General features: G+C 39.1%; 2 protein-coding genes across 2 annotated transcripts; both read right to left on the reverse strand.

Moving 5' to 3' along the window:
* Positions 1 to 870: 870 nt before the first annotated feature.
* CSLD4 (cellulose synthase like D4) lies at positions 871 to 4,597 on the reverse strand. Its single transcript, XM_079055009.1, has 3 exons — positions 4,075 to 4,597; positions 2,074 to 3,984; positions 871 to 1,940 (listed from the first exon to the last, which is right to left on the reverse strand). The coding sequence occupies exons 1-3, from the start codon at positions 4,500 to 4,502 to the stop codon at positions 977 to 979; spliced, it is 3,303 nt and encodes a 1,100-aa protein (XP_078911135.1). The 5' UTR covers positions 4,503 to 4,597; the 3' UTR covers positions 871 to 976.
* A 420-nt stretch (positions 4,598 to 5,017) lies between these two features.
* LOC145119360 (protein NDH-DEPENDENT CYCLIC ELECTRON FLOW 5-like) lies at positions 5,018 to 6,649 on the reverse strand. The gene is made up of 3 exons (XM_079055010.1): positions 6,077 to 6,649; positions 5,531 to 5,995; positions 5,018 to 5,323 (listed from the first exon to the last, which is right to left on the reverse strand). Exons 1-3 carry the CDS (start codon positions 6,599 to 6,601, stop codon positions 5,129 to 5,131), a joined length of 1,185 nt encoding a protein of 394 aa, XP_078911136.1. The 5' UTR covers positions 6,602 to 6,649; the 3' UTR covers positions 5,018 to 5,128.
* Between the last annotated feature and the right edge of the window lie 7,288 nt (positions 6,650 to 13,937).

The following is a 13,937-nucleotide window of genomic DNA, read 5'->3' on the forward strand; positions in this document are numbered from 1 at the left end:
GTAAAAGAATATAATTTGGTTATGATGTATTAGTGGAAACACTTTTTAAAAGCATGTTAGTATAAAAATAATGTGGATGTAACTGTAAACGGTTGAAGTATAAGTTACATATTATCGGTATCATTGTATGCATGGTCTTATGAAGCAAATAAAAGTGAACAAAGTAAAATAATCTAAAGCTTGATTTTAAAGGTGCATATTAGAACGGGTGGTCGCATTTGTCCATGGATGGGTTTAGATTATGACTACTTTGCATTTGTTAAAACCTAAAAGTAATCTACTATAGTTTATAAGCTAGTTTTTTGACAAGCTAACTTGAGATAATTTATTGGTAAGCTAATTTATAACTTAAAAATTAACATTTCATCTAATATGCCAAACTGAGCCTAAACATATTTATGTGCTTATTGTCACTTCTCCTTAACAGATTAACAAAGCCATTACCATCAACAAACATATCATCATATTTATCCATCCCAATGGTGCATCAGTATAAATGTAATTCTCATTATGTATTACGTACAAAAAAAAAATCGACAAAAACAAAAATGGCATAGTAAATTGACAACCAATCACATTGTACGCCTATATATACCTGTAGTTTCTGCAATTGACCACTCATGTCATGGGCTTTGGGACAAGTTCGGCTTTTTCTATATATTATAGTCGGAGTCAACTCAGACTTTTTTTCATTTACAAACTAGCCCTTCCACTTTGCTTCATGTCATCCTTTAGACACACTCTCCGTATAGGAAGCCCCCGAAGCTGGCTTTATTCACAACATCAAGATACCAACAAGTATCTATAACTACAAATGAGATATAATAATTTGAAACCGATAAATATTACAAACTATAAACAAATCTCTGTTCATGATATGTTAACCGAACAACAACATAAATATACAAAACTATAAAACCAAAAAGAAATTCTAAACCTAAACAAAATACTTTAAAAAACTCTGGTCGAAAATCTTTCAAGGGAATTTAAAACCAGATCCTCCGGCACTTGCATCCGCCGGGCCGGCGCTAGGATTGATAGCAACCCACAACAACGACAGTGTGATAGCGATGAGCCCAGACCACACAAACACAATCGTCGGCGTCTTTCCTCTCCTCCCCATCAACCCTTTGAAAAACGGGTACAAATGAGCCAAAACCCAGAAACTAAAAAACGCACCTCCGATGAACTTCCCCCATTGCGGGTTTAAACTGTAGATCGTCCTCGAGAAGGCAACAACAATGGCGAGAACGTTAATCATGGCGATAACAATTGGAGGAATCATCAATGACGTCCATTTCACTAGATACAACTCTGCGTATATGTCATCGGCATCTTCTACTGCTTTTGCAGTCAAAGTGAACGAGATTTCAATCCCTGCAATCACCTTCAACAACCCTTGAACCACCGCCGCCAAGTGCGAGCTCGTACCGGAAATCAACCAAAACTGCTCATTCCGCCACCAATCTTCTAGAGACACACCGGACCACCTCACTTCCAACACCGCGAGTCCGATCAAACATAGGGTGATTAGTAACAGGTAGATTAAGAAAGTGGCGTTGAGATTTTTCACGATGAAGTTACCGGATAATAGCGAGAGCGCCGGAAGAAAGCAGTAAACGAGGAGGAAAATGGATGTAAAGGGGTAAATCCCAACATTAAGATACGCTAAACGTTGTAGAAATTTGAGACGTTTGGATGCCAGAAAAGCGTTGTTTCTTGAGAAGAAAATCTCGACGGACCCCGTCGCCCATCGGAGCACTTGGTGGAGTCTGTCGGTGAGGTTGATCGGAGCAGATCCCCGGAAAGCATCTCGTTTCGTGAGCCAATAGATCGACCTCCACCCACGGTTGTGCATTCGATACCCCGTCACCACATCCTCAGTCACCGATCCATAAATCCAGCCCACTCGATCACCCCACTCCGTTTTATCCTCGTACCTGTGTTCCAACAAAAAAAGGTTAATATTTTTAAATATAAGATAAATAAATATGATGGTTTCTTTTTGGCTTTAATGTCAAATGTCAAAACTGTTTTTTTACCACTTCGCCATTTTAACCATACAATACTCACCAACAAGAGATAACGGATACAGATTCAGCAACAATAGTGGCGTCAAGTGGTTCACGGTCGTCCCGAAGGACGCCGGGAGGGCGGCCGTACTCGACTGCTGGATGGTCAGCGATCGGCCGCCCTTGAAACTCAGCTATGGGAATCGACGCTGCTAAAAGTGTCGAGTTCCCGAATCGTCGTGGTAATTCATTAACATCAAGATCCGGGTCAAAATCGGATGCCTTCAATGCTTGTCTCTCTGATGGCGATTCATTGCCACCTGTCCCCTTCTTTGTAGGTAGAATGTTGACCTTTGGCGGGTCAAACCCGTACAAAGCAAATCGTCTAAACATGCATCCCGTACCCACATAAAATGGACCTTGCACCCCGTCAAGTGCTCGCATGTTTCCATCAAAAAACACGGTGTTATGATTCGCATAACGGTCTGAAGGGTCAATTCCTTCGAACCGTTGCGGGAACTGAATGTAGCAAATGTCTTCGCCACCACGGTCCATCATAAAGCAAATCCCTTCACGAACCGCCATGCAGTTGTTCACATAATGATCACAATCTAAGTTCAAAATAAATGGCCCGTTCGAAAGGACTGCGGATGAACGTACAAGCGCGTTCATTGCTCCGGCTTTCTTGTTATGGTCATAGCCAGACCGTTTCTCTCTCGACATGTATACAAACATTGGTAATCTTATATCGACATTTGAGTAGTCGACAAGGCTCTCGTCCCCTGACCCGAGTATCGGGTCAGGGGACGGAGGCTTCAACATTACTTGCAGGATACCGGGGTGATCACCTTTCGCATGATCCTTACTAGGGTTGGCCCAAGTACCGGGCCAATGAGTGCCATCAGCCATCCATGTGGCTCGTTTGATCTTTATTGGCTCCGTTGGGTTTACACCACTATCCCGAACACTCTTTAAGATCTTCATCTCCTCCCTCGCGTTAAACGCATCAGATCGTCTCCGTATCGAATCTGGCAAGTTATTAATTCTCACTTTAAACTCGTCATACTCTCGCTTCACCCTCCTCCGATCCTTAACGAAATCGTTTCGCTTCTTATTTTTTGTTGGATCACCTTTTAACGAGAAATACGTGTCCGGATTTCGCGGCTCAATGTCATGTTTTCGACAAAACGGGACCCACAAATCTGCGAAACTGCAAGCTTCCGCCATGGCCTCGAAGGTTAGAAGTGAACCACCATCATCGGATATGTAACAAGCAACCTTCTCCACCGGATATTCAATGGCCAAGATCGATAAGATGGTGTTGGCGCTCGTGAGTGGCGGCTCTTTCTCAGGATCCGCGGTGGAAACAAAGAAATCAATACCGGGGAGGTCGGACCGACCGTTAGGGTTCTTGACTTTGTCCGGTAACTCGAATTTATCGCGAAGAAGGGGAATGTCAACCGAACGGTTGACCGGGCAAAGCTTTGGGATTTGATCCAAAATCCACGAGAACCCGAACCAAAGCTCACATATAATCGACATTAACCATAACCACATTGCATCGGGATTCGGGTGACGAACTCTCCATGTTAAAAATAAACATAAAACTACAAAACGAACTACAATCAATGCTCTATAAGGACTAATGATACTAGTTGGAATAGGAATTCTCCGGGTGAGCGGCCGCCACGGTTTGTCTGCCGGATCTCCGATACCACCGCCCATCCCACCACCTTCCTCCGGTGGCCAATATGCATTTCCAACACCATATGTACCAGAAGTCTCATTAAACAACCCTTTGTTATGATCAACATTGTTGTTTCTCTTTATCACCGACATACTCCCCGGAAGTGTCAATGCTCCACCGTATGGTGGCTCATCATCATCCTCCGCCCTGTACGGCTCTTTGCATCCCGGACATAACCCATTATCTTTCTGTGCATCTAAAAAACAATCTTTACAAATCCTAAATCTGTGAAAAATAAAACCATAAATTAAAACGAAAGATTTGATTTGACATTTTTTACTTTTGAGAAACCCACAAAAAAAAAAAAAAACAAACCTGCATTCACATGGAATAATATCTACGCCTCTATCATCTTTCATGACCTTGCCATCACAAGCTGGCATGGAACACGACGAACCTTTGGAACTCGCCATTTGTGGATGAGTCGCCTCTGATTCAATTACTTTATCCAAGAGATGGGCACGTGTAACGCTGTTGAAACCTCCGGTGAATAACGAATTAGAAACATATTGTTGTTCAGCTTTTGTAGCCACTGATGTCTCATCGTCGTCGGAGGATGCCGGAATATGAACTGTGTAATTCGATGAGTCGCCGGATGAATCAATTTCATCTTTGGATGACGTGACATATCGCCCACTTGAAGTTCGCCGGGCAAATTTTAAATTTTGGCCGGATCCGGAGGACCCACCACCACCTCCGCCGGTGTTCTTTATTCCTTTTTTAGATGGTTGGGAACTTGCCATTCCCTCACCATCTAACTAGATTTGATTTCATTTAATTTACGCCATTAAAATCCCTTATTATTCTGGTTTTCTCAATTATCTTTTAGTTTGGTGAAATTAATCGTTTAGTTGCTAGTCGAACGAGAATGGGAGAGCACAAGAGAGCGAAAGAATGGAAAAAAAAAACATTTTTTTTAGCGTTGGTTTCTATAAATAACAACTTTTCACGACAACAGTTTTACTCATTCAAACATAAATAGAAACTTTTTAGGAGGTAAAACTAGAGGTTGAAAGTATCTATCAGTAATATGGTAAATGTCAATGGGGGTCTAATGTAATTAATAGGTTAAGACCTAGACAACTATACACGACTTTTTCTTTTTTATTTAATCTGATTAAGCCAAAAAAAAGGCTTAATTTATTAAGACACTAACACAACAATGACGACAACAACAACAATAAATCCCGGGCATCTCATTAGAATACAGCAGAGGGAGTATCTCCCACCCATGTGTGTATATTTGGAGTCTTGCGTGTCTTTTTTAATGGCTTTTATTAGAGAAAATCAAAATAAAACTGGTTATAATTTCTTATATTCGTAGAATTCTAAAATAATGAGTCTTTATGTAACATTAAAACATATATGCTTAAAGATTAGGGTTATGCAAGTGTTGCACGCCTCTCCATTCGGAATGGGGACCTATTGTTATTGGTTTGAGCAATGCGGCTTGACCGATGCATATATATGAGTACTTGCCATATGACTTATGGTTCGAACCAGGGCTAAAAATGTACAACTCGTTAAAGCCTTCTCTACCCACTGCAACTGAGTTCCGTTTACCCTGTAATACAGAGCATGCATGTATGCCTGTCAGTCTAATTCACAATTTGTCATGTCATGTATGTAATATATGTCGTAAATAGATGCATTTTGTGAGTTGTACTTTCCAAAGAGGTTGTGAGCATTAGTACAACCATTTGTGCAAAGAGTACTACAGCTCACAAAGGATGATTAGTCAAATTTAGATGTGATTTTTTTATAGAAGTACCCTGTCCATGATGGTGAAATTCCTGGGAGCACTGGTGTAGATCAAGCTTATTTTCTCAGTTAAATGCTTGTAGTTATCATCCTCTTCACCTTCAATCTCTTCATCTTCTTCCCCATTTTTTGCTGTTTCATCTTTCAAGTCCTGATTCGGGCTTCCGAGTCCCCAATCCGATAGCAGTCGCTTGAAACCCAATTGACGCGAATCATTCTTGTTGAAATCAGGAGGAATAATGCTGAATTTTGACAAAATATGTGGCTTAACGAAGTAATTTGCTCTCTCGAGCCCGACGGCGTATGATGCTTCCGGTGTGCTCACAGCTAAGTGACCGATGATCGATCCCGTTAGTCGGAGTGATGAAGATCTCAAATTCGTGATCACGATCTCTGAGCTTATAGCATCTTCTTTCAAAGTCACAATGTGTTTGATTTCAATTTTGTCTTCTGAATTGCTACTAATCAGTTCTACCTAGAACATTAGGGCAATTTGACAATTTCAATTCGTTCATACAGAAGAACGGGAAATAGATATCGCGAATTGAGTATTCACCTGAATGGACTCATCTGGACTTCCTCCAACATTGCGAAGATTCCAGATAGTCGGAGACCATGAAATCACTCCATTTTCTTCATCGTCGCCGCCTCCTTCACATCTGAAAGCTAACGAAACGCCGCCACGGATCACTGCACCACGGCCGTCATCCCCCTCGGATACCGACGTATGCAGCAATTCCTGTAATCCTCCATGCCACATACGCGGCTTGTAAGATGTAATGAGTCCACTTGGAAGCATGAGAGTGGCTACACTACCGTTGTCCAATCCCATCCTGACAACGCAGCTTTCTCCGAGGCTTGTGAAGGAAGTGCCATGGCCGCTGAATTCTGTTTCTAGGTAATCGACGTTGATCGGTGGGTGTGGAATCGAAGCGGCTCTTGGCAACTGGAAATTTCTGGTGGAGGTGTTGAAGTTATTGTGAGGTGGAATGAGATTAGTGGTGATTTTGGTGATGGGGTTTCTTGAAGGTTGAAGATGGATGAAGTTGGATGAGAAGATGGAGCTGTAAACCGTAGCCATTGTTTTTCTGTTTTTTTGTTTGGCTTTTTTAATTATTCGTAAGCATTAACTATATTCGAAAAAAGAAAATGAATTAACTGTATTTATATATCAATTTCAGAGTAGATATTGTTATACTTATAAACGTAAAATATATCACAAATTTCGTCCCTATGAAAAAAAAAAAAAAAGTTGTGTCTATATGTTTGGTTTGTTATGAACGTGAAAAATAGAGTATAAAATAAGTTGTGCAATTATAATATTCTCAATAATATTCAAGTATTCAAACGATTTTTCCTTACCCAAAACTACTTCCTCCAACAAGTTATATGGTAGTTCTTTATGTAGGAAGGTTGTGACAGACGATCAATAACCTAATGGGTTTGTTTTGGTGACAAAAAAATTAAAGAAAAGATAGCAATATTTGTTTATCTTTTCAACATCATTACTTGAGATATGTTATGGAGATAATTGACAAGAATGATGTTAAAGAGTTGGTAAATGTTTGTTATGTGTGTCCAAATGTTGTACATTTGTATATTTAGATGAAATCCATGTATATAGATTTGCTGAAGGTAATTGATCGACCGTTGGTGGAAACCAATCAATTGGAAAGCGGTCCAATAGAAATCTATCATTTGTTATAAAAAGGGCATACTCGTCTTAAATGTACGTCTTGATTGCTTTCTTCTCTTCTCTTCTCTTCTCTTCTTACGTCTTGGTTTCTCTCTTCATTTTCTTTATTTTCTATCGCTTATACGTAGAATTCTAAAGATTTGCAGTAAATAAAATGATTATTCATCAATTTAAAAATATTTTCATCCCGACCATATTTTGACTTGTTAGGTGACCAATCCATGGCTTGCAGGGTTTGTCCGTTGATTTTGAAGGTTTCGAAAAATAAAATAGGCTACTAATATAATTTTTTTTATATAAACAAAGATCATTAATAAATCGATAATTGTTATAAAATTAATCAAAACAAAAATTGTCGCTCGTTCGTTACTAATATGTCACTAATCCGTCGTTATACTAATGTAAGTAACAAAAATTATGGACCCGTGGTGGCATGTACGGTCGCACACCCAACATATGCACAAGGTTGGCACTGATGGCTTGCATATGCATATGTTAAGAACAATTCAGATGATGATGCAAATGAATTTGCTTCAATGATCCTTAACTACAAAAGTTTTTAAATAACAAAATATCTTCAAGAGGATTTGAAAGAGGCGGAGTATGATCCTAAGAAAGGTTAGCAAAACTAATTTAATAGTATTTTTATGATTTTAAGAGAAATTTTCATTTATGGTATATACCAGCTTATAGTCGATTTTTTAGATTTCGGTCCCAAAACATTTTTTCTTTCAATTTTGATCCTTGTTTAAGGTTTCTGTAATGCTTTTGGTCTTATTCCAAATAAAATAACAATAGCTTTTAGATCAAAATTGCAAAAATCAAATATAAATAGGGACCAAAATAATTATTTTAGGCAGCATTTGGTGTGTGAGATTGGACGGGACAGAACAAAACAAGACTCTTTTAGACAGTGTTTGATATAGAATGGACAAAAACAAGATGGAACAATGATCAAGTCAAATGTGACTATTTTGTTAGATTTTAGTCCTACCCAAAATGATAGAACTGAGTGGAACAAAACACATTTAACAAAAAAAAAAAAAAAAATCCTTGGCCTCTCTCGTCTCGTCGTAATCTTTTCTCCTTCAACAATGTTTATTCATTGTTTATCTCCACTTGTTTTTTAACCGAAAACATTATTATCTTTCATTTCCACACTCACCCTGCCTTTTTTTTTGCCGTCAAAACACTCATAACCATTCCTAATTATGTTGTTGCATTACCTTTTCTTATAACTTCACCAATTATTCATTTAGCTTTCTCACTTTACGTATAACTCAAATTTTATATCTAATGCACTTGAAATATTATAGAAGGTTTTTGAATAATTTAATGGATTAGTTTTGAATGCTTTTATATATATAGAGGAAGGATCACTTGAGAACTTATAGTTTCCCGAGAACCCGAGAACTGAAAGTGGACCATCAGATTAAAAAAATTAAGGGCTAAGATATTTTATGGCAGTTTTGTAAATAAATGAGAAAATTAAACACGGGGGTATGGTTCTGAAATTAATCGAAGGGCATTTATGGTACTGAAAAGATTATTTCCCCCAAATCAATCGATGCCACTCTCAAATCCCTCGATCGTCTTTGTCTCAGCATCCCTCTTTCTCTCACAACTTCATTGTCGATCATTCCACAATCCAGAACAATCGTCTGAAATCTATGATTTCCTCCGTCAATTGTCTCCCCTGTTCATTGAATCGGGTGAGGTGAAGATTATATGCGATTCTTTGAAATCTAGGATCCTTCGAATCTGAATCCTAAGCCATAAAATGCGATGGCTTTTCAATTTAGGTCGTCTCATCATCAACGAGCACACTGCGAGATGAACTTCAGGCTACCAGACGATCTAGGTCTGGCGTCAGGCCCTTACGACTCACCGTCTGAAAGCTTGGACGAGCTAGGATCTGAGGAAGATCTATTTTGTACTTATATTGACATTAAAGCTCAGATCCAATGGAAAAATGGTGGTGCTCTGGATAATGGTCAGATCAACAGTGATCTGGGCGCTCCTCCACATTTGTCGTGTCGACGCACCGTTCATCTTGTCTACGTCGTCTCCAGTAAGCTCCTTCTCGCATGCAATTTCTCTGTTACTCATCACTTTAGTTTAGCAAAGTTATTTACAAGGTAAAAGGATGTTATAATTGTGTGATATCACAATCAGATCAATCATATAGGTTTATTGTATATAATTTTTTGTGTTTTTTACGACATAACCTATTATTAACAGTAACTATTCGATTTGGATCAAATATGCGTTTGTTTTCTGCTGATTTTGTACATATTGAATGTATGTGATACTATATTCAATCAAAATCATAGGATGAACCATACATTTGAAAGGGATAGAAATATTTTCATGTTTGTAGTCAGTAAACGAGTAAATAGAAGTACTGATGATTGGTTCTCCAACTATTGCATGGTATGACAATTGTTATTATGTTGTATAGTTTTACAATGTTTATGCTTTGAAGTCGATATCTGTACAGAATATTTACTTTTTCCAATTTGATAACACTATGATTAGTTTATTACCAATTACCTTCCTGTTTTAACCTAATTTTAAGGTAGAGAACCAGAATTATTGGTATAATTGGTCAGATGCTAGTTTCTGAGTTTTCTGATTATTGCAACCCAAATCACCACTATCTTCTCTCTAAATCCATGCCAAAAATAAAACAGAAATCCAGATTATTGGTTCCCAATCTGTAAATCAAACACTACTGGATTGATTTTTCACTTGTATACGTCCATTTCGACTAACAAATCTCTTATACTCACACAGGGTTGGTCAAATCAATCTAATTTCTTAACTTGTAAACAAAATGGCTTATCATCTGCAAAATCTTGTTCAAAAGTTATGTCTACAATAAACATGAATGCATCACAGCCAAACGACCATGGAAAGCCAATTGTTGACCTTGTAACAAAAAAGGCAAGAAAGTTATGGGATAATTTTCCCCAAGAAATCAAGAACTTCCCATGGACAATAGCCTTGGAGAATTTTGTAATGCCCGTGTTTCTAGGCTAGGCATTAATATTGACATTATAGTCTAGGTTAACCTTTGTAACTCATTTTGAAGAAATGAAAAGGAATTATGTGAATATTATGTGAAAATTATGTGTTTTATGCTTAATTATTAGGGTTTAATTAATTAAGAATAAAAATGAGCTTCAAAAAATAAATATTAGATAAAGCCGATATCTATTAAGAAAGTTGTAGTGGTCGTGACAACGATTACGGATATATAAATAATACCAAAATCCGAGTTATAACGAAGAAGTTATGACCTGTCGAAGTTTCGCCACAAAACCGGCACGGTGCCGAATGTCGTAAAAAGTGAGTTTTTGATAAACTACTTTTTAGCCTTAGTGATCTAAACGAAAGTCGTAGTGTTCGTTAAACCGAGAGTAGGTATAAAAAGAACGCCCAAATCTGACTTCGTATGAGGAAGTTATGATTTTTCTAAGTTTCAGCTTAGCAGTAGACAGCTAAAAACTCGAATTTTAGATCGAGTGATTTTTAGCCGATACAACCTAAACGAGAATCAAATGTCTCGTCAATAGTAGCACAACGGTAAAAAGACAGACGAAAACGGACGTCGGATGAAGAAGTTATGAATTTTAACGGATTTCCTGTCCCTGTCTGTTAAAAATAATAATATAAAAATTAAAGTCAAAATTAGCCGACGAAGTCTAAACGAAAGTTGTATAGCTTAATTTTACCTACGCATGCATATAAAGAACGTCAAAAACGAAGCTCGTATGCGAAAGTTATGGATTTTAGAAGTTTTGGCGCGAAAATCGAGAAAAAATGTCAAAACCGAGAAATTTCGCATACGCGGACTTCGGCCACGTCACCCTCGCTCAAATCGTGCCACGAGTCCGAAAATGTTGAGTCAGCTCGCATGAACAGTTGCCACGTGCTCAATGCTGATTCGACCGAAGGGAGGCCCAACCGAAGCAGTCTGCGTGTCGCCTCGTGTCCGAAGGAGCTTAGTCATCGATGCGTTGTGTAGCCGAGGGTCCGACGTGTGCCTTCTCATGTGGTGTGCCACGATTCCAAGCCTCGGACCTAGACCTCGGTCCAATCAGAGGACGACAGCTCACCCCTCGCATGCGCAATCCACGTGACCTCGCTCCGGATCTGCTGACGCGTGGAGGCTTCTCAGCCCTTGGATCAGAAGCCTCACCCCTATAAATAGAAGGGTGCGAGACCTCCCGGGTATATTTTGCAAACTTGTCATTTTTAGCCCATTTTTCAATATTTCTTTCATTCCAACTTCCCCCAAAGCCCTGGTATGATACCAAACACCCGGAATACGCCCCGAAGTGCCCGAGAAGCCCGAAAAATTTATCTTTTCGGTTTCGAAGCCCAACCTTTGCAGAGCCCGGTTTCTCAATAAAACTCCTGGTTTTATTATAAACGAACGTTTTAAGAAACGAATTGCTGCCCGATTATCATCAAATCATGTGAGTGTATAGTCACCTTCATCTTACACCTAGATATGAAGTATTTTCTATAAAATACGTGCTACGTGTAATTATATTAATTGTTTAATTGAGGTGACTGTTGAATAGATGTTTTATACAAGTTTTAAACTGTATATGTATTTTTATCTACAAATATGTTGGGTAAAACATGGGTAGATAGTTGATGTGTGATGAAATAAAATGATGAGAGGCCTCGATGTGATTGTGATACAGTCATCTAGCGGAGTTTGGATGACGACCACAGACTTTTCTAGACAGTCCAGTGGAACGCTGGCAGGCCCGCAACCTGTAGGTGTTAATGAACTTGGGTGTTCATTTGCTGTACTCCATCCCCCTCATGGTTGCCTTTAGGATATGTATGGCTGAGGAGTCCCCTTAGCAGTAGTGTCCATCCCGATGATATTCTTTAGGCTAGGTCCCTTGTGATAAGTGTTTAGGGACGTAAAGTGAGGATAACGGGGATGAGTAATCAGGCTTATTGTTGATTGGTGAACTTAATAAGTTTATTATTATTGTGGGTTGAAAACCCTATATGCTCACCAGGCTCCCAAGCCTGACCCACTCAGCTTTTTATGTTACAGGTAGTGGACCCCGAGCATAGTCGGAGGACGATGAGAGATTTTTGGATTATAGGTCAGTAGTTGTAAATAACTGTTGAAAGGCTTATAATGTCTTGTTTATGCTTTTGATCTGTATCGGAACATGACATCCCGAGGTTTTGATATGAAATGAAATTATATATTTCTTAAAGAAAGGTTTTGACAAACTTTTATCATGTTTTGTTTTGGGGACCAATTCTGCAACATCTTTTAAAAGGATTTCTCTGACTTTGTTTTAAAAAGCATAAATTAAATTGGTCTTTTCTGGCTGAGAAATTAGGGGATGTCACAGTTGGTATCAGAGCATTAGTTTAAGCGAACTAAGAAATTTGTAGGATTTCTAGACTTAAACTTAGAATGCTAAGTGATAATTGTGAGATGAGTGTCTACCATATTTTAGACACGAGCACTAGTTTATTTTAGGAAAGGTGCCTAAAATGCTTTTATGTGGTAAATGTTATATGTTTGCCATATATGCCATTATCTGTTCGGATATATGGTCTGTTGCCGACCGGATCTGGAAACCTTATGTGTGTAGGATTCTAAGCGTACGATTACGATATTAGAACTAACATGTAAACATTTCGGAGTGATAAGGGAATTTAAATACCTATCGAGGATAAAGACCTAAATTCGCCTTATTCGGTATATAGATTATAATGGCAAGAACTCGCAGTGGAGTTGCAAATGCAAACGGAAACAGGAATCAACAACCTCAACCCCAAGTAGTTGAGCAAGTACCTGTTGTAGGAGCTGCACCTGAGCCAATGACGATGGTTGGGGTACAAGCAATGATGCAGATGATGTTAGATCGCCAAATGGAGGAGACAAGGCGATTACTACAACAGAATAGGGAAGAAACTACGATACCTGTTGAACAGCCCGAACTGAATGAAGGGCAATCAGTAGGAGGGAACTACAGTGGGACTCTTGGTCAATCCAACCCACCGATAGTTAGACAAAACAACCAGGATGGAGGAGTTGATGGACGCGGATGCAAATACAAAGATTTCATGGCATCTAAACCACCGTGTCTATCTGGAAGTCCGACACCGGTGGAAGTCATGAATTGGATCTCCGAAATGGAGACGATGTTTGAAAGTTGTGAGTGTAGCAACAAACAAAAGACCGCACTTGCAATTCCTCTGTTAAAATCTGGTGTATTGAGCTGGTGAAAGTTACTAGCTGATTCGATGCCCAAGGGAGAAGCTAGCAAGATGTCTTGGGAAGACTTTATGGTACAGCTGAAATTGCAATACTGCTCTGAGCAGGATCTTCTGGAAATTAATAATGAGTTCCAGAATTTGAAGAAGGGAAAGATGAGTGTTACTGAATACGCTGCTAGTTTTACGGAAAAGATGAAGCTTGTTCCTCATCTAGTTCCAACCGAACTCTCTAAGGTCAACAAGTTTGCCCTCGGATTACCAGCGGACTTTGGTCCGATGGTCAAGCAAGCAACCACTTTGAAAGCCGCCATCTGGGCTGCTAAGAATGTTGAGACTCAGATCAGAGAGAAGGCTCTGGAGAGGGCAGAAGTTGGCGAAAAGAGAAAATTTGAAGGAACTTCAGGTTCCAATAAGAAAAGCAAATTTTCAAAGTCCAAGAAGTTTAGAGGAG

This window comes from Lactuca virosa, chromosome 6, assembly GCF_052849685.1.
Source record: "Lactuca virosa cultivar CGN04683 chromosome 6, Lactuca_virosa_CGN04683_v6, whole genome shotgun sequence".
In the NCBI taxonomy this organism is placed as follows: domain Eukaryota; kingdom Viridiplantae; phylum Streptophyta; class Magnoliopsida; order Asterales; family Asteraceae; genus Lactuca; species Lactuca virosa.

What these genes read in the sequence shown, in the direction of transcription:
- CSLD4 (XM_079055009.1), bottom strand. Translation starts at nt 4,502, where the DNA reads ATGGCAAGTTCCCAACCATCTAAAAAAGGAATAAAGAACACCGGCGGA. An exon ending in ATTATTCCATGTGAATGCAG is followed by an intron (nt 3,985 to 4,074) that starts GTTTGTTTTTTT and finishes TATTTTTCACAG; the next exon opens with ATTTAGGATTTGTAAAGATT. An exon ending in GTATCCGTTATCTCTTGTTG is followed by an intron (nt 1,941 to 2,073) that starts GTGAGTATTGTA and finishes GTTGGAACACAG; the next exon opens with GTACGAGGATAAAACGGAGT.
- LOC145119360 (XM_079055010.1), bottom strand. Translation starts at nt 6,601, where the DNA reads ATGGCTACGGTTTACAGCTCCATCTTCTCATCCAACTTCATCCATCTT. An exon ending in GTCCAGATGAGTCCATTCAG is followed by an intron (nt 5,996 to 6,076) that starts GTGAATACTCAA and finishes CTAATGTTCTAG; the next exon opens with GTAGAACTGATTAGTAGCAA. An exon ending in ATTTCACCATCATGGACAGG is followed by an intron (nt 5,324 to 5,530) that starts GTACTTCTATAA and finishes TCTGTATTACAG; the next exon opens with GGTAAACGGAACTCAGTTGC.